The following is a 20,855-nucleotide window of genomic DNA, read 5'->3' on the forward strand; positions in this document are numbered from 1 at the left end:
GGCTATCAAAAGAGGACTTTCTTTGCACACTTATGATATTGATGCACAATTAGGTGTTGTGAGTAAGAGCTAGACAAAATAAATGCATATAATTATGGCTGCAGTAAAACTCTGCCAATGCAATCACTGACTGAGACATGGGAGTTAGGTCTCACAGGATTCAATTGTTTTCTTCATCTTCATTGTATAAGGTGGAGAGAATTCGTGTTGGACATGACGGCCATGGAAGTGGCAAGGGGATTTTTGTGGATAACATTGAAGTCGCACCTGATGATGAAGAGCCACTTTACTTTCCATGTTCCTGTTGGTTAGCAGAAGACATTGGAGATGGCAAATTAGAAAGAGAAATTTATCCTGGAACAAGGACTCCCCATACATCAGGTAAGCTTTATAAGCAACATGTGGAAGGGTTTGCTTTTATATGAGTGTGGTTATAAGTATGACAGACACTATAAACAGACCTCTGTTTAAGCCAGGTGATCTCGAGGTTGTGGCACACTTTTGTTCCCATTAATTTTTATGGTAAAGTATATTAAAAAGCCTAAAAGTGGAGCTCCCTGGTTATATACTTTGCACTTTTTGTAAATCCGAATTTACTGACAGTAAACAGAAAAAAATATAGCACTTGAGCTGGCGACCCAATGCAAACCATTACTTGGTCAGCGGTAAACTTAAAAAAAACATTGGACCTCGATGAGTTCTATATCTGAGTCCACAATATGGTCATGTGATACTGGTCAGTGGATACCTTGTTTTGACAGCTGTCAATTGACCATAACATGGATATTCAATAACAAAGATGTAAGCTCTCATTAATCTTCGCCAATCGGCTAACCAACCTATTTCTGGAGTATGGCCACAATGTTGCATGCTTACATGTACTTATTTTATGGCCATACTTCAATCATGAAACAGGGAATGGTTGTTTCACAATTTGCTGAGGACAAAAATAATTGCCAATCACAGTCACAAATGAAAAAAGTCTTGCTCTCTCTCTACTGAATGGGAGTTGGGAAGTAAAAGGGTATTATTGTAATATTTATAATATAAGTATCATGTGGTGAAAAGTATTATTTCTTCAGACTCAGATATAACCCACACAGTGTCTGTGCATCTCGGAGAGGTACTGAACCCTGAAGCAACACTCTATATCTATCTGATTGGTCGGAGAGGTGAAACAAGCAAGGTTTTCCTGAGGCCTGAAGAACCATTAGAAAGAGAGAAAACGTACAAGTTCACGCTTGCTTTGACTGTTGATATTGGAAGGGTAAGTGAAATACCTACACCAGTGAGGCCATGCCAGGGTAAATTCCGAGAACCGACACAGCCCAGGAAAGTAGCGACAGCACATAAAATAAAATCGCGACAAACAACAACCCTTTTGGAAGCATTAGCAATTTTCCTTCAATTAAACTACTGACAGTGACGGGAAGTGCGATAAAACAGCGACACAGGACATCTTTTTAATTTAGACAAGCGACACTGGATCCCTCCCTGGCAGGGCCTACACCAGCTGATGATGCACATGTAACTTTATGATAAGATGAATCGGCCAATCAGAGTGCATTTATTGCTAGCATTTTCTTAGTATTGGACTGGGCTAACTTTCTACTGAAAAGCTCATTTTCAATAACAACATAGGCATGAAATATATTTGTTATAAAAAAATTGTGTAGTTCCATAAATTTTTCCTAAGAACCCCCCACCCCTCTACGACCCCTCCCAGTGTCCACAGGAATTTCCAATCCCTTCTGTGGGGGGAGTATGGACATTATTTTTCTGGAGCCACACATAAAAAACAATTCATGTTCAGGACCATAAAATTATATACTGTAAGAATATCAGTCCTCGGTCTTGGACAGACCTCACTGTGCTCAGTTCATACTTTCAAGGCCTAGACATAGGGCAATTATCTCCCAGTATGACCCTTAATTTGTGCTTGGGTAATAAGTTACATAATATAAGTTATATATTAAATAATTATTACATGTGTAAAACTTGAATAGTAAAAATAATCTTGAAAATTTCATTGGTCTCACCATCTGGAATTTTTCCTGACACAGTCTCTTAGAGTCTCATTTTCACTTGCAGAAAGGACATTAGAAGGCTCACAGAAAAGACATTAGACAGTCTTTTAAAACAGATCACAAACTCTTGGGTGTTTCATTTATCACCCCCCCCCCCCCCCCCCCCCCCACCAATACATGAACCATGGTGATAGTGAGGAATTCAGACTTTTTAATTGAAATAAAATTTTCTTTATGCTTGGTTTTGCAGATTGAGAAAATCCGTCTGGGTCAGGACAGTAGAGGTTATGGCAAAGGACTGTTTGTGGAAAGCGTCAGAGTGGTGCCAACAGATGGAGACCCAGCAGTTATGTTCCCTTGTGCCTGCTGGCTGGCGGAGGATGTGTGGGACAGTAAAACAGAGAGAGAATTGCTGCCTGGAAAGGCCGTAAAAAGACCAGAAAGTATGTTAACTCTTCTTGACGTACAACGTACATGTTAAGTTATTTGTGCAGGCTTCCTTTAGATAATATTATCGTGTGCTAGTATGACAAGTGTAAACCAGTGCTTGAGACTAACTTTTTAACTCACTGGTTTACTGGCTAGTGACATGTCAGATTATAATAGCCAAAAGTAATTTTTCACTAGCCAGGTATATTGATTTCTATCAAGAACAGTTGACTTTTCCGAGTTTTTCACTAGCCAAATGGCTAAACCTGGTAGCCAAAACCTAAATTTTAGTAGCCTTTGGCTAGTTGGCTACCGTTAGTCACGAGCCCTGGTAAACAGAAAATTTTTTCCTTGATGTCTGTTCCCACAGATGTTGCCTATAGCTTGACGTTCAAGACTGGTGACATGCCGTATGCGGGTACAGATGCTAACGTGACTCTGCAGCTATTTGGAGACAAGGGCCAGACTGAGAAGATCATGCTGCGACAAGAATCTGGCAAAACCCTGAAGAGGTTTGACAGGGGACGTACAGACAGGTTCACTGTGCAGACCATGGACGTGGGCAAAGTAAGTCTGTACAACAATCCTGTTAGGGACGGACCATATTTTTTAGGGGAGGTGGGGATGGGTTTGGCAATTTCCAAAAAAACAAACTCCTGCACACAAAAAATGGCTAAAAAGGTCGTGCATTGGCAGTCATGGGGAAAAATTAAAAAAATAAATCTTAAATAAAACTTGCACAACCTCCCCCCAAATAAATAAATAAATAACGGCCCGTACCTAAGTATCATTTGCAGTTGTTATTTGCAGTTGTTATTTCTGGGCTTTTTCCGTAGCCTCGCCACAAGTACTCTGGAATGCCTTACCTTTAGACATTGGATCGTGCAATGGCATTTCAGAGTTTAAGCGCAAACTTAAGACACATCTTTTTAGGAAAGCTTTTAGTTAGAAATTTTACAACTTAGTGTATTTTTACAATATAATTAACTTAGGTGAATTAGTTAGCCTTTTTATTCTTTTTAATTATTTCATTGATCTTTTTTTATTATATACAAATTGTAAGTTTTTTAATATAGATATGTAATTTTTAATTGTAAATAACTTGTAAAGCGCTATTGGTTAGAAATAGAAATGGCGCTATATAAATAAAGTATTATTATTATTATTCAATTTGCAACACTTGGTGGGGAATGGAGTATTGTGTGACAAGTACAAACAACAGCTGTGAAGGAGACCATTCTTTATTAACCTAGTGAGAGGTCTGTAAAGTGGGTGTGAGTGAGCCCAGACTGTACACAGTGATCAGGTTTTGTGTATTTTATCAAGACCAAGCTTCTCCTTTACAGACAATGCAAACTCAGTTGATAAAAATGTTTGTTATAAGCCCGGGGGGGGGGGGGAGGGGGCCTTTTGTGCCACCCAATAGGGTATGGTTTTTGAGGTTCTCGGTCCTTAATTAGGGTTTTTTTTTTAGCTCCTTTTGGCAATGTGTTCGCGGTGTGATCCTTAGATAGGGTACCTAAATTCTATTAGCTAAAATAAACGCCCAGCTAAACGAAAAAAAAGATATCTTAAGACTGAATTTTCTGTTCAGGTATTAGAAAAGCGATTTTATAAAGATTTGTGTCTTGCCGTCTTCACGGAACACTTCTCCTCCCCTTGAATAGGATGTCATTTTTCGGTTTTGGGCCTTAATAAGGGTATCAATTTCGCTTTCTTTATCCTTAAATAGGGTCAGGGTTTAAGAACCTTGGCGGCACACCCCTCTCCGAAATTTATGGGAGTACCCCCCCCCCCCCCCTGGGGATAAGATTGCCGAACCCAAAACTCAGACAGCAGTAGAGGATTCTGAACTTTAGATAAGTGGGGGCCCCAGTCATCCAGACCCTGCAATAAGAGGGGGACCCGCTCTCAAAAATATTTTTTCCTTGCCCTATGGGCCTCCATTTGACTTAAAAAATAAGGTGGGGGCCTGGGTCATCCAGCCCCTCGCCTAGATCCACCACTGGACAGCCAGGACAAACTTTGCAAGATTACCACAAATATAAAGGATGAAGAGGGATCACATGATGCTGATAATGATGTTGTTGACTTGCAAAAAATTAATGTGCTATTGCACAATTCTCTGTTGATTTAATGCACATTGAGTTAAAATAAATAAACATGTTCATTCAGTACAGTGTACATGAAATTGTATATTTTTTATTTCTGAAAATCTCTAGGTTGAGAGGATTCGCCTCAGCCATGACAACACAGGTCCAAACCCCGAGTGGTATTTAGAGTCATTAAGAATAGAGATTCAATCCCGTGACGAGAAATACATGTTCCCTTGTAACCGCTGGCTGACTGGCGACGAGGACAGACGAGTTGAAGTTGAAGTTTATCCAGGTATGGTATTATGACTTACATGAATTGCACAGTGTAATCTCATCAAAAATAAAGGAGTGTATCTAGGTTACAGTTCAGCTTCTCCTGGCAGCTGTTACATTTTTTTCCTTTCAAACAGTTGATGAGGATAAAGTTCTAGAAGAGAACATTACTGTTGAAAATGTTTCCCAGGTGTCTGCAGGTGAGTGTTTTCTTGAATGTTTAATTTTTGGAGTATGTACATGTAAGGCATGCAGAATGCTCAGTCATTCGACTTATGATAAACCTCAGTGGAATGTCATGGAATTTTTAGACATTCATTTTCCAGCCCTTAACCCTATTCAGACCGGGCTTTTTTGAATCTTAATATTTAAGCAATCACAATGAAACTTACAGGATATATAGTATGTCCAAAAATCTATCTTTTGGTGTATGTCATGTGGGATGATGACGTCACATCACGCGACAATGACATCATGATGTCAAAACAGCCGCCATCTTGGATTTCAAAACTTTTCCAAAACTTCAGAAAACTGCCCAAAATTACTGCAAAGTACTCAAAACCAATAAAATTGTGCTTAAAAACCGTAAAAAGGTGAAAATAACTTTCAATTTTAAATTTATTTTTCATTAATAGAAACACGAAAATTACAAATTTGGGGAAACATGCCTGTCAAAATGTCGTTGCCATGGTGACGTCAAGTTCCTGACATAACAACCTATCCTACCAAATTATTCCCAGAAAAATTTTAGATAAACTCGCAAAGTTTGGCAGCGTTTGGTTGAATCTTGAAAGGGGAAAAGTCACGGAATTTAAGTGTGGGCCAAGGAAATTCATGCGAATGAAGTTGATTGTACAGAATAAGTTAGGCAGTTTTTTTCGTAAAAAAAAAAACAAAGTTACATCCACTGTATTGGTTTTCAGTGTAACTAGAATTTTAATTATTGAATTTTTGTTAAATTAGCCCCAAAACCTGAGCCAGAACCAGAGCCAGAACCAGAAATGGCTGAATATCAAGGTATGGGACAAAGTTATAAATCAATTATTTTGTTTGTGCTGTATGCTGTGTACTGAAACCTTCACTGTAAAATAATAGCACTTGACCTCTTTTGGCGTTAGAGAGATTAAGCATGACGTTTATTTTAGCTGCGAAGGGCAAAAAATTCATCTTCTACCGTCTACCGTTTGGCATTCGTACACGGAAATTTGTGTTTGTCATGAATGTGTTTTTTTTTTCAATTTTTATGAATATTAATTTTAGAATTCGATAAAAAGGTAAGAAAAAGGAAAGGCAAGCTCGCGTTTGCCGTTAGCCGTATAACGTCATGCTTAATCTCTCTATTAACTTTAAAAAGCATTTATGTTGACAATTGATTACGGTATTTGCTTATTGTCTGTTTGTCTGCCCGTCTTTCTACCCGCCTGCCTATCTGCCTGTCTGTCTGTTTTGTCAATCATATTTTATAAATTCTAAACATTCAGATCCCCGTCATGTAATTGTTGGCAGTCGGGTGCATGTGGGGTAGGGAACAGAGAGTTCTATGTGATTTTCTGAGATGTAAGCATAATCAGGGCCATCTTATTCAAAGCTTTTGACTTGTAGCAGGATGCCTCCAGGCCAGGGCGCCCACTTTTCAACTCCTGGCTAAGAAAATGACTTTGTATTATCATCATCTATTAATTGTTACTTTCTATCAACAGTATCATTTAGGTTGGGAGAAGTATTAGACCCTTACACAAAGCTGTTCATGGTCATTCACGGCGACAGGGGAGACACAGAGAAGATTTATTTGACACCTGAAGGAGGGAGACTGGAACCTGGAAAGCTCTACACTGTCACTGTCACGACCACTGATGTGGGGAAAGTAAGTACAATTTGAATATGACAGGGGGTGGGTTGGTTAGAGTCGAGAGGGTGATTGTTACAGGGTTTGTACGCGTCTTGAAAACCCTTAAAAACCATTGAATTTCAGGCATTTCGATTTCAAGGCCTTGAAAGTATTTGAAATATTATTGGTTTTGGGTCCTTGAAATTCCTAGATTTTTTTATTGAATGTCAAAAGGCAATGAGAAGTCCGCTTAAGTAAGCGATTTTTTTAGTTCTTCAGCAAGCACATCAATGGCACTACAGACTGGAAATCGTTGATTTGGGGTACATTTCATGGAAAAAAGGCCTTGAAATTTCCATGAAGGGTCCTGGAAAGTCCTTGAAAAGTGCTTGAATTTTTGGCCTGAAAAAGTGTAATGTACGAAACCAGTTGTTACCTAGCATGCGCCAATTGGTTCTTAAAGCTCCCGTCCGTTCACACATAACGCATTTTCTTTGAAGCGTGTTTTTGGACAGTTTATCATGGATATTCATTTTACAAAATAATAACAAAATTATCCTTGACGAATTACAGGTTCGCAACATCAGCATGGGCCAGGATGGTGTGTCCCCCAACCAAGGGGTGTTCGTGGAGGAAGTAGAAGTTACAGCCCCCAAGGGTCCCCCTGTGGTATTTCCCTGTCGATGCTGGCTGGCTGAAGATGAGGATGATGGACAGACTACACGGGTTTTAGTGCCTGGACAGTCGCTGACGTCACGATATGACAGTAAGAATGGATTCTGAATGACTAAGTCTCGCCATTTTAGTTTTTCAACCCTTCTAAAAAATGAAAAATTGAGACACCTTTTTTTAAAGTTCTTATTTTGTAAGCAATCCCATCTAATCTCCCCCTGTGATCACCATCTTTCTTTTTCTTCTTTTTTTTAAAAAGAATATAATTTACTTTAAACAACAACAGTGAATTACATCACACAGTTACACTCCAGTTTGATGCCTAACTAGAATTTATACTGAAATTTCTCGGCACTTAATTACATTATTTCCGATATAACCAACACATGACGATTACAATAATTTACCTTATTTTACATCAATTTAGATCGCAAACAACAATGTATCGCAATTACAATTAACTTACAGCAAACGATTGAGAAGAAAGGCCCGGCAAAACTAGGAAACATGTTTCCAGAAACACGCTGTAAGCATGTTTCCATAATTGTTTTCTTGTTTTGCCATGCTTCCATGCCGCGCAGAAACACGAAATGTTTCTGCCGTGTAGCAGAAGCAAATTCTGCTTCTTGGAAGCAAAAACTGACGCTGAAAGCAGTTTCCGGTGTGTGTGACAAAGCATGGAAACATTGGGGAAACATGTGCGCGCTACGGGTGTTTCTGGAAACATGTTTCCTCGTTTTGCCAGGCCTTGAGCCTGAGAGACATGTAAAACTAGCCTACCGACTGTTTGTATTGGTTATTGACCCTATGCAAATATGGCTGCAATAAATTTTCGACTCCCAGAAGAATCAATTGTCAACAAAATTAAATTATTTTAACTTAAAGATCAGGGCAAAGTAAGACAGTGTATGAAGTTTCAAGGCTTATGGAAAGCACTCTTTGCGTTATGTAGGACCCAAACTATGGGGAAAACTTTCTACGGCTGACAGATCAGCCAAGACTCTGCAGGCTTTCACAAACCGTATTCGCAAAAAAGATATAACTCCCTTAATGGACAGCGGCTGTAAGGGATGCATCCTATGCTGCACTTAGTGCCTCTCAAGTCAAAACATTATTATAAGATTTTAACATTTTTTTACACCATAGATTATAATAACATTTTTATATGACTTATATATATTTTTATTGTATTTATATTTAGTATTAGTGTAGCTTTTAGTTTTTAGCAGTGTCCCCTAATTAGTATGGTTTTATTTTCCAGGCTATAAGGCTTTGACACTTAAATAAAGTTTCTGATCTTATCTTTATCTTATCTTATCTTAATGGGAAGTTATAGGGGCATTTATATGGCAAAAAAATTTGAAAACGAGGCTATGCAGGCCAGGATGGCTTTTTTAATTCAAATCTCTTAAATTTGAATGAGTCACAAATCTGGAGCCTTTTAACCAAAAACACTGAAACTTCCAATTGTAGCATATTATTCCATACATATTCAAATGTCACCATCAGCGTTTTCAGAAACTTGACCAAACAAGAGAATTCAATGACAACCATTTTTCCATAAGGTCTATAATTTCCTTGTTTGCATTTTTTTTTTTTTCAAAAAAAGTGGCAACATATATCGCCTGCAAAGTCTTATGTAACCCTGTTTACTTGCTTATTAGTTGGTTTTCGCCTTGGCGAGGTCCTGGACCCTGACACCAAGCTGTACATGGTGCTGTACGGTGACAGAGGCGAGTCTGGGAGAATTTATCTGTCGCCTGATGGATCCAAGTTTGAACCTGACAAGTTCTACAAAGTCTCTGTCAACATAAAGGACATTGGGAACGTAAGTCATTCATTCCCTCCTAAAAGGTGTTATTAGGGACGTTTAAGACAGTGGTACGACTTTGTTAAGTGCGTTGTTTGTTGCTCTAGTCGCGCTCAAGGTAATTAAACGCCCAAAGGACTAATGGAATTTTTGCAGTTGAAAAATTCGGATACCGACAAAAACAGTGATAATTTAGCCTACTTTTAACTGGACGTACATGTAAGCGGATTTTACTTTAAATTGCACATAAATGTACCTTAAAAAATTATCTACGTTTGCCGATCACAATCCGTGCGTTAACCTGTGCCATTTCTTTGCTTTTTTTTCGCAAAGAATGCGTTTTTTTTTCCCTTATAAAAGTATTACCGTCAGGGTTTCTTCAGTTCGTGAGAAATTTTGCACATCACAAGAAAAGACGAAAAATATATTGACAAGCTTCTTCAACTCGACAGGTACAAAAAGTTCACATTGGTCACGACAGCAAGGGCCGTAACAAAGGAGTATTTGTTGAGGAAATTGAAGTCACTGCACCCGACGCACCTAAAGTGATATTCCCTTGTCGATGCTGGCTAGCAGAAAATGAAGATGACGGTAAAACAGCCCGTGTCATAGTGCCTGGAGAGTCGCTCACACAGCCCTACGATAGTGAGTACAGTAATAAGCACATTGACTTTGATTCGTTAGATTTTGAAACATGGCAACCGCAAATTTTCGCCTAGGGTATTTTTACAAACCTACAATCCTAGACAAAAGTCCTTGGGGCGCTTAAACGGAACAGTGCCCGGTGACAAATTCTTTGGAGGTGTGAAGTCATTGTTCAACGTTTCGAACCCCCCCCCCCCCCAAAAAAAAAAAAAAAAAATTGTTGAAATATTGCCGTATCGTTGGATGGATAGAAATCAAGATTGCATTGAGGGTGGAGAAGGGGAGGTTAAGGCAATGCCCTTTTTCACAGTAAATTGTCTCAGGACTTTTGTCTAAGATAGTAGTAGTTAGTTAGTTGAAGTTAGTTGAAGAATTGATTGTGCTAATCCAAGATCACTTGTTGATCGAGGTTTTAATTTCTTTTAACAGCTAAAAACAGTTTAATCAGCTAATCGGAATACAAATTAAAAATCGCGTGATGGTAGCAGTGCAGGAAAAAATATAGCGGGGGAAAACATGTTATCTGTGGAAAGCGCGGGAAAACGTTACAAATGTACCTGTGGAAAGCACGGGAAAACATGTTGCCTGTGAAAAGCGCGGGAAAACGTTACCAGTGGAAAGCGCAGGAAAACATTTTACTTGTGGAAAGCGCGGGAAACATGTAACCCGTAAAAAGCGCGGCCGGAAAACATGTACTAAATGGGGGCAAAGCGCGGGCAAACATGTAGCTATGGCGAGAGCGGGAAAAGTTGCCTTAGAAACTGAAAGCTTTATTGTGACTGGATACCGCGTGTTGCGTAAAGATTCTTGTGATTAGTTCGAGTTGAAGTTAGAGAGCACTCCCAGCTTGTCACAGTTCTTAAGGAAATGCCCTAATACTTGCTGTTGTGATCTTTTTACAGTCGCTTTCCGTCTTGGTGAGGTGATGGATCCTCGTGCTAAGTTGTACATGATTCTTTACGGAAGAAAAGGCGAATCAGGAAAAATTTACCTGGCACCATCCGACGGCAAGACGTTTGAGCCGGGAAGGCTGTACACAGTGTCAGCTAATATCAGAGATATTGGACCGGTGAGTCGATAACAATTTATATGAACAAATTGTTACTTAATTAACAAATTAATGAATCCCGAAGCATTGTTAATCTCGCTTTTTCATTCTCCTACCGAATTTCCTCGAGTAAGTGCCAGCTTTAATTTGTACAACTTTATCCTTTTGCAAAAACCGGTAACAATACCTCCTGTTTTAGCTCATTTTGCCTGCTTTATAACAGGAGGAATGGGTTTTTATTTTGAATTTTATGATTTTAAGGAGACTGACAAATGTATGAAGTAGTATCCAAAAATGTGAATTCAGTAGAACTCATCCAAAACGGCTGCGACCAGCCACCGTAGCGTTTAGACAGATACTAACGATCTTCGCGTGGTGTCTTTAGATTGAAAAAGTTACTCTTGGAAATGAAAGCCGTGGACCGGGTCATGGTGTTTTTGTGGAAGAAGTTGAGGTGGCAGCACCCAATGAAGAACCCGCCATATTCCCGTGCCGCTGCTGGCTAGCTGAAGATGAAGGAGACGGCAAAAGTGCTCGAGTTTTACAACCTGGAGAAACTGTACAGCCCCCGTATGACAGTGAGTATATAGACCCAATGCAAATATGGCTGCCGTTAATTTTCAGCTCCCAGAGAATTATTTGTCAACAAAATAAAATTACTTTAACTTAAAGATCAAGTCAAAGTAAATCAGTGTAAGAAGTTTAAAGGCTAAACTTTTATCTAATGGGAAGTTACAGGGACATTTATATGGCTAAAAATATGAAAACGAGACTAGGCAGGCCATAGGGGCTTTTTCCATACAAAACTTTTAAATTTGTATGAGTCACAAATCTGCAGCCTTTTAACCAAAAACACTCAAACTTTGTATTGTAGCATATTATTCCGTATATTTTAAGGTGTCGCCATCAGCATGTTAAGAAACTTGACCAGACAACAGAAAGGAATAACAACCATTTTTGCATAGGGTCTATAAGGATCAGTTTTTGTATTGTGCGACAAGGCTGTAGTCTACGTGGCCGGCGTTTATAGTAGAAGGAAAAGGAGAGATTTTGCGCGCTCTCGTGCCTCGCGTTTCACGCTCGAACCCTTTTCCTTCCCCTTTGAACATGCAGCCATGCAGGCTAATAGTAATGTAAGTAGTTTTATTGTAAATAGTCGTGCGTTTTTAACATGAGCCCCTGGCTCGGGAGACTGGGTAACCACTCCCAACGTTAACGACTTTAAATAAAATACCTTATACCTTAAAATGGCTACCGTGACAACAAGAATTGTTTCGTTTAAATCAAACCTACAGCTGTACAACTCGCTTACTGACGACTATTGTGCACGACATGAAGGAAACATGTATTAAACCCTACGAAAATCGTAAACGATGTTATACAGTGGAACCCCGATATAACGATCCTCGATATAACGATATTCCCGGTATAATTAGTAAATAAACCCCTTCAGGCGGCTGGTATATCGGAGGATAATGCCCGAGGCTGAAAGATTGTCGAAAAATGAACAGTTGGCCGAGAAGCGTAGCTTCGAGGGCAACTGTGAAATTTTGAGGACAATCTTTCAGCCAAGGGCATTATCCTCCAATATACCAGCAAGCCAGAAAGGGGTTTATTTATTTTATAACCCTCCGATTAATTTCTTCATCGCGCTTTATCGCCAGTAAATTTATAGGAAAAAACCTACGTAATAAACCCGGTGTAACTGTGGTTGAAACAAATGTAAGTTGATTGGTTTACGTAGTTTTATAACTGTAAATTCATTAAAAGTTAGAATTGAATAAGGTAAACTTCATTCGTTTGTTTTGTGTTTGCCTACAAAATCGGGCGACGGATATCAAATCGGACGGGGTATATTCGCTGATACCCGTCGTCCGATTTTGTACCACGTGATGCGTTGTGTCCAATGAGCGCGCGCGAAAATTAATCGGTGGGTTATAACAATGAATATTCTATGTCCCGGCAAACGTTACAGTAAAATGTATGGGACGGAACCCCGATATAACGATCTTCGATATAACGATATTCCCGATATAACGATGAGAATTTAGCGGACCGAACGTAAAATCTTCCCCGATAAAACGATATTATCAGTACTCAGTCCCAATTTAAGCAAAATATTGAATTTAACACAATAACACTTCAGTAATCGAGTAATTTCTAACGTTCCGGGCAACAACTTTGTATGATTACATACGAAAATGATACTGTGTTCTGAGACTCTTTCTCAAATTCATCCTCTTTGTCCTTCTTGTCATTCAATAGTTATCTTAGTTTTAGTATCTTTGACTAGGTTTACCCCGATAAAACGATATTTTCGGTTATTTTACGGCCATATCGTTATATCGGGAGTTTCAATATAACGATTCCTCGATATAACGATATAACTATACTGCTTCCTTGGCATATCGTTATATCGGGGTTAAAGTTGGATACGAGTTTTGCGCGACGCCGCGAGCATTTTGCGCTGTTAAATTACGTGACATAGCTGTAGCCTGCCGGCTGGTTCTCTTTGGGGTTTACTCCTTGCCGAAAGCCAACGTACCGGTAGTCCAGTTCCTGAACTCTTCCCGAAAGTTCCACTTGATCAGTTACCCTTATTGTGTAATCTTCACCCGTGTAAATTAGATTTTAACCGACTGTGTTTCCATTGCATTCTAGTTCTGTTCCGTCTCGGTGAAGTACTGGACCCCCGAGCCAAGCTGTACATGATCCTATATGGCGACAGGGGGGAGTCTGGCAAGATATACCTCACACCTTCTGATGGAACAAAGTTTGAACCTGGAAAACAGTATAGAGTGTCAGTCAATATCAAGGATATTGGAAAGGTACGGTGAATACTTACATCTTTTGATTCTTTTTTTCCCTGCAGAACTATTGCTCCCACAGTTTTCAAATATCTTCATGCAACAGAATTTTGTTTACTTTCTGAACAAAAAAATTCGATTTAGGGCGCTTATTCGATATTGGGAGCCTATTCCGTGTTCTTACTTTGACTTCTCTAAAGTGCTCATACTACGAACGTTAAGTTGTTTACTTTAAACGAAAAACAATTCTTAACGCAAGGCTAAACTTTACGTGGTTCACTAGAAAGTGACATCGGAAGATGAGAACATATATATGCTGGGCTATCTTTAGAATAGAGGCGTTATAAAATTCAACTAGCGTTGGCCCTTCATCAGAGCAAACTCTCCAGTAAAGAGCTAATGCCCGAAACTTTAGTCTTTCGTATACGCAAAGGCGGTAACTCTAATTCACTCTCATCAACTTTACACCGGCTCTGATTTTTCACTTGCTCGCTGCCTCAGCACAACAGCTTCTTTAGGAACTTAGCTAATTCTTTGTGGAATTTGTTCTATTGTTCACGCAGATCAACAAAGTGTATCTCGGCAACGACAGCCACGGACGCGGGCGTGGAATTTTTGTGGAAGAAATCGAGGTGCAGTGCGCAGACGAAGAACCAGTACTCTTCCCTTGCCGCTGCTGGCTCGCTGAAGATGAAGGAGACGGCAAAACAGCCAGGGTGTTGGTGCCTGGTGAAACGATTCAACCACAGCTGGACAGTAAGGAAATAAAATTTCGTTTAGAAAACGACAAAAGCGCAATCCTTCCGAACGAATGATGCTTCTCTAGAAGTACAATAGGGAAGCAATACTTTAAAACGCACAATTGCCATTTAGTCTTACTTGAAATCTTCAATTAAAGGAACTACGTCATGGAGATTTCCAAGATTTTTGGTGTAAACTGTTCTGAAATTAGTGGTAGGCATTTTAACCCATGAAAACCATCTTTAAACATCTAAAGGAAGATATAACTTATTTGCAGAAAGAAATCAAACTACGGTTGCAAATAGCGATGTTTTGAAGCTGTGCAGAAACCACCTGAAAAGTTAAACCTAAATTTTTCAAGCTGTACCGTCCATTTCCATCCTGGCCATCTGCAGCCAAAGATGCTTGTTAACAGTTTCAGTGCTCTAATATAGCAATTGTCAAATAAAATGGAACATTATTTTTAGTTTTCCTACATCTAAAATATAAATTTTGGTTGTTCGAAAATCTGTTGAAATCTGTGACAAAGCCCCTTTAAAGACAAAGGAAGAAGAACTATCAATATTTGAGAAAGATTGACATCGCTATTGGTGACGTAGCAAGAGTAACTGAGTAAAGAGTACTGGGGCGAGTCAACCTTTTGCTCGCCCCAGTACTCCCTGTTCCTCTGTGACCGATCGCCAGAAACACCTCTCAACTGATCATTTCCCTGTCTCTCAGGTACTCTGTACAACATGACGTTCGAGACAGAGGACGTGCCCTTTGCTGGGACGGACGCTACAGTTTACGTGCAGCTCTTTGGAGAGAAAGGACAGACTGAAAAGATCGAGTTCAAAAGTGAAAATAAACTCGAGGCGCCAAAGTTCAAACGCGGAAGAATCGACAAGTTTGCAGTTGAAACTGCTGATGTTGGAAAGGTAATTTAATTGAATGCTCACTGGAGAATTTACGCAGGTTTTGACCTGTTGGTAATCGTGGTGTAGTTCGATTTTGAAAAGCGATGCGTATTTCCTCAGCAATTTAAAATCTTTAAACGCTTATGGAGCACAGAAAAAGGCGGCTTAAAATAAGAAAACAAAAAAATTGACGGTGAACTTGCTAGATAAGAGAATTTATTATAAATCGCATTAAGGATAACTCAATCAGAACAGATTACAAAAATGTATTACTATCAATTATAACATAAAAATAGATGTTGTGGTTTAGTTTTGCCTTGGTACAATTTGGTATTTTCCATTGCTAAATATATTCATTACCATATATTACCATGCAAAGGGAAATACCAAAATTTACCAAGGGTCAAAATTAAACTACAACATAGACATAAATAAAACAGCCATGAGTCTAGACTTATAGATTACAGTTTCATTAAAATAAGATGTTCTTCCGCATGGCAACATCGCGATTCGCTAATAAATAATGTACATAAAAAAATCAGACGGAATCAAACCAATGACATACCGTTCACCGTTCAGATACTCTATTTAACAATTATTCCATGAGCGCGCGTTGGATATGAGTTGGCTATAACTATCTCATATTCAACAATCGCGAGTGGAAAACACCCTGAAAGAATTGCAATATTTGAGCTCCCCGGCTGTTCTCGTTGACGCATACACCTACCGTATTTTTGGTCCATGGTATATAAGCTCATAAACCATTGCCTGTTAACCAATCAAAACTCAGGAATTGCAATATACCACTGCTTGTTTTTAATAAAACCACTAAGCTACAGGCGACTCGTGTCGAGTTTGTTCATTTACGACGTTCATACATGACACGCGTCCTGCATACTGCAAGGATCAGCACTTTGCAAAGATAGTGTAAAAAAAATGGTACATTTTCAGTTCGGAAAACGAAATTCCAAAATTACTTTTTGAAGTCATTTCTATATGTCTTTTCTCCAGGAAAAATAAAATCCTAAGAAATTTTTCAATGGTTTGTTTTCAGCTGACGAAACTTCGTGTGGGTCATGACAACACTGGACGCAATCCTGAATGGTATCTGAAGAAACTGACCATAGAAGTGCCATCAAGGGACGAAACTTATGTTTTTGAGTACAATAATTGGATCGCTGGAGAAGAAGTCAACTTAGATCCAGGTAAATCGTACTGTTGTATAGCTGGAATATGGTCCTTAACAGCGTGCACTCACCGACCCCTCCCACAATAGTGCCCCTGTAATCTTAAACTTTCTCTTAAAAATGATGCAGCCCAAGCTTATCTTAAAGGAAGTCACACTTTGCACTTTACTCAATTGTTGTTGTTTTGTTTTATATAGTGGATGAAAAGACAAAAACAGAACTTTATACAAGTAAGTGAATTTTTTGTGTAGATTTGTTTTTTTCGCGCACTGTCAAAACCTCAAACTGAAAGCCTTGGGGGGGGGGGGGGGGGGGAATGAGAGAATCTATTCACTAAATATTCTTCCAACCTCTTTGAGATTTTGTTGGTTTGTTCCCCTGTTCCTTGGAGTCGGGTAGAATTTTAAAATATCAAAAAATCGTCATTGCCCAAAAGCCAACCAGAAAACACTACACAATTTTTTGTAGTGTTTTGAGATGTTAGGGTTAAAATCACACGCACCCTATCTGTAATAGAATGTTTTTTTTGTTGTTGTTGAATGTCGAAAGTAATTCGCGTTTGCTTTGCTTTGGTGTTATAACATTCAGGGAATGACTTTTGTTTAGTTACATGTACATTTATTTTTTTCAAATTTTGCATTTTACATTTACACTTTTTTATATTATTATTATTTAATTTTCTCGAAGATATTAGCTACAATATAAATATGATATTTAAAGCTACTCTAAAATTCGAGATGAAATAAAGTCTATGTATGTATGTATGTATAACGCTTTGTGATTAGTTTAAAAAACTCGCGGCACTTTCAAAACCAATCGTGACTCGCTCACACACGTTTTCCCGCGCTTCGTGCCGGTTATATGTATTTGCCTCGAGTTTTGATTAGTTTACTGGTTCGTCTGTGCCGTTTGTGATTGGCCAGAGTGATTACTTTGGTTTTGGTTTTAGACAACTGAAAACCGCTCTATAGCAAGGTTATGTGGTTTTATTTTAGTACATCTCAAGCTGGGTGAAGTGGCCGACCCTTACGCTCCAGTGTGGATCCAGCTTGTCGGTGAGAAAGGAGAAAGCGGACAGATTCAGATCAAACCGGGCTATGGACCCAATGATAAGTTTGAGAAAGGTCGCATTTACAAGGTGGTGGCTAGAGTTGCTGATATCGGACGGGTAAGTAATGGGGTGGGAATTCCCAGGGATAAATGTTAGACGAGAAAAGACACTGTACCCATCCACTGTCTTTGGTGTTAGTTTTAACTTTTTAAAGTTAAAACTATGTGGATAAAACTCTAGTGTGCGACCATTCAAATGAAAGCTATTAAGCAGTTCTTTCATGTGGTATGGTTTATTATGCTGTGAGAGGTGGTTCTAACTTTAAAGTCTGTTAATGAAACCCTATTGTGTGACCATTCAAATGAAAGCTCTTGAGCAGCACTTTCATGTGGTACTGTTTGTTATGCTTTACAAGGTGGTTCTAAATTTCAAGTCTGTGGATGAAACCCTAGTATGTGACCATTCAAATAAAAGCTACCGAGCAGTTTTTTCATGCGCTACTGTTTAAGGTGGTTCTAACATTTCGAAACCCTCATTGTCTTGTGGCCATCATGTTATGCTGTTTTGTGGATACTCTAACAAAAGCTGTTTTAAGCGAGCGGTTAACGTTTATTATGCTGCTTACTAAGCTGTTAAGCTGTCTTTCTATAAATTATATTAATAAACATACAAATAACTGCAAGTAATTATCATAAAAGGTGCTATTTAACTGTTATTAAATTAATAAATGTTAAGCTTGCCAACACTAATGCCTTACATACGCCACTCATCTAAATGCACGTCGTTAATTGTAACGCTCCCCTCTCCCCTGTGTACAGATTGTTGATGTTCGAGTGGGTCAGGATGTAGATAATATACCCCCGAGGGGGTCCTCCTATGAAGAGGTAGGGGAGCCACTTGTGTCCTTTCTGTGGTGGGGTGGGATCGCTTTGTTGCGTTTCATTTTGTTTAGTTAGCATTCTGTGGGAGTGTTTGCTGTTTGTTTGTTTGTTTGTTATTTTGTTGTCGAACAAACCTCTGAGACGCAATATTTTATGCCCCATTCCCGAGTGTGTTTGAATTGTTTGTTTTAGAATGCAGCTATTACAGTCAACTCCCTTTATAAGGGACACTTTCGGGGCCAGCATTTGGTGCCCGTTATAGAGAAGTCCGGACAATCCGTTATTACGGACAGGAGTTGAAGTCCCGACGAGTAAAGAATTACTCAAAATAACTCCCGCTACTACGGACTTTCTCTATAACGGGCACCAAATGCTGGCCCCGAAGGTGTCCCTTATAAAGGAAGTTGATTGTATGTTGCATGAAAACAAGACACAGCACTGCCACGAAATAGAGTGTTCTCCGAGGGTCGCACTTGTGTTGATCCCGAAATAGACAGGCAGACGAGACTGACGGATGGACGCCTGACAGGCATGCGGACAGACAGGCAGATGAACAGACGGTTGGGAGGGGTGGGGGGGGGGGGGGGGGGACGGTCGGACTATCACACACACAAAGATTAATCCCTGGCTCTCAACACAATTAACGATTCTCCCTGTCCTACCTCTCTTACTTAGATCATGGATGTGAAAGTCGGGCAGGACGTTGCCGGCGCCCCCAGTAAGGGTCTGTACGTAGAAGAAGTGGTGGTCACAGCGTCACGTGGGGACGGAGTGGTGTTTCCGTGTCACTGTTGGACTGGGAACGAGGAAAACGTGACCGTGGAACATGTTCAGCAGACTGAGCAAGAGGTGCCTCTTGGTAAGTCATTACAGTGTACCGTTAAAAGAGGACCCTTTTGTAAAATATGTAGCTATCGGGAGTGCTGTAAATACAAGACAAGTGATAAATATCGGAAAATAACAATTTTAACTCCGATTTAGCGAAAAAAAAATGATGGCAATATTCAATGACTGGACATTCACGCATATGAAAAGCCCCAGCATAGTCGGTATTACTAGAAATAGTGTAATCAGCTAATCAAAATGTGAAGCACAAAATCATGCAACCGGTGGAAAGCGCGGGAAAGCATAGATCCAGGGTAAAGCGCGCGAATATATGCCACTGGGGAATGCGCGGGAAAATGTGTAATCAGTGGCAAGCACAAGAGAGCGTGTGACTATTGAAAAACGCGCGAAAATGTGACACGGGTGACTAACGCGGGAAAAACGTCGTGTCAATGAAGAAACTATAATGATTCTGGTGTCATTGTCCAAGCGGTTTCTTTCTCCCCATTGAAATTTTTAGTACAAAACTTACTTTTTTACTTTTTTTGTGCAGATACAACATATCAAGTGACTTTTAAGACTGGTGACAGGCCCAATGCCGGTACATCGGCTAAAGTTCAGTTTGAACTATTTGGAGACAACGGTAAAACCGAGCCCATTCAGCTGAGTGAAGACAGGAGTCTACGCCTGTTTGAGAGAGGAAACAGTGATAAGTTTAAAGTGGACACACGAGATGTAGGAAAGGTTTGTACTGAAGTTTTTTTTAAGTTACAGGAAGGCGCCCAAAAGTGTGACCACTTTTAATTCAGAATGATAAAATCCTTTTATCAATTTAAAAGTAAAGTTAGACACGGCATCAGGAAAACAGGATTAGTTTAATAGATTTACGTCTTCAATTTTTATTAATTAGTATTCATTAATAGTATATTTGTATTAATTTTTATTATAACTGCAATTTAGTAGTATCTTCCTGATGTTTTTAACCGTGTATAAAGAAATGTAATAAATAAATAAATAAATAAATAAATAAATAAATAAATAAATAAATAAATAATTTATTCACATCTCGCGCAGATTTAATCTAATCAAAAGCCGTAGATAGCTTGCAGTTGACTTCTGATTGGATTAAATCTGCACGAAAGAATGTGAATAAATTAAAAGTGGTCACACTTTTGGGCGCCTTGCTGTAAGTGGTTGTTAGAGGTAGCCGGGAAGATGTTTTAACTGCAACCAGTTGAAAAAAAACAGTGCCTTCTTTTATAAGTAAAGATGGTAAACTTGAAGCTCGGTAAATAAATGTGGTGTCTGGGAGGCCATGGGTTCGTTTCCCGTCGGGGACTTAGATTCTTTCTTTGTCCCACACTCGTGAAACAATTCATCTTTATCAGTGGCTTGTTTGTTTTGCCTTCTGTTCTTCGTTTGTGCAGGCATATCAGCAGGCATATGCAGGAAAAACCACTGAGATCGATCTTTCTTCTTTATATTTTACTTACAAAACACACAGAAAACATTTTGTAATACAATGACTTGCAAAGCTGTTATAAGGATGCATACCCTGCGAAATAATGCTAGAAATAACAGTTAATTACTAAGATACACGTATTGAAAAAAAAAACTAGACAGAAGTACGTTGTTTTTT

The 20,855-nt window shown here is 39.2% G+C and overlaps 1 protein-coding gene across 5 annotated transcripts in view; it reads left to right on the top strand.

The window, feature by feature from the left end:
• LOC144652471 (lipoxygenase homology domain-containing protein 1-like) overlaps nt 1-20,855 on the top strand; it is a 52,679-nt gene that overhangs the window by 8,382 nt on the left and 23,442 nt on the right. For all 5 annotated transcript variants that reach the window (XM_078512473.1, XM_078512474.1, XM_078512472.1 and 2 more), the window contains exons 7-27: nt 192-381; nt 1,083-1,267; nt 2,278-2,470; nt 2,827-3,023; nt 4,679-4,844; nt 4,963-5,025; nt 5,789-5,842; nt 6,526-6,689; nt 7,227-7,419; nt 8,990-9,153; nt 9,588-9,780; nt 10,683-10,849; nt 11,214-11,406; nt 13,490-13,656; nt 14,199-14,391; nt 15,097-15,293; nt 16,327-16,477; nt 16,657-16,689; nt 17,455-17,627; nt 19,067-19,250; nt 19,770-19,960. In XM_078512473.1, coding sequence (XP_078368599.1) covers nt 192-381; nt 1,083-1,267; nt 2,278-2,470; nt 2,827-3,023; nt 4,679-4,844; nt 4,963-5,025; nt 5,789-5,842; nt 6,526-6,689; nt 7,227-7,419; nt 8,990-9,153; nt 9,588-9,780; nt 10,683-10,849; nt 11,214-11,406; nt 13,490-13,656; nt 14,199-14,391; nt 15,097-15,293; nt 16,327-16,477; nt 16,657-16,689; nt 17,455-17,627; nt 19,067-19,250; nt 19,770-19,960 — 3,411 coding nt within the window. The remainder of the gene's footprint in view (nt 1-191; nt 382-1,082; nt 1,268-2,277; nt 2,471-2,826; nt 3,024-4,678; nt 4,845-4,962; nt 5,026-5,788; nt 5,843-6,525; nt 6,690-7,226; nt 7,420-8,989; nt 9,154-9,587; nt 9,781-10,682; nt 10,850-11,213; nt 11,407-13,489; nt 13,657-14,198; nt 14,392-15,096; nt 15,294-16,326; nt 16,478-16,656; nt 16,690-17,454; nt 17,628-19,066; nt 19,251-19,769; nt 19,961-20,855) is intronic.

This window comes from Oculina patagonica, chromosome 4 (genome assembly GCF_052425735.1).
Source record: "Oculina patagonica isolate OP01 chromosome 4, crgOcupat, whole genome shotgun sequence".
NCBI lineage: Eukaryota > Metazoa > Cnidaria > Anthozoa > Scleractinia > Oculinidae > Oculina > Oculina patagonica.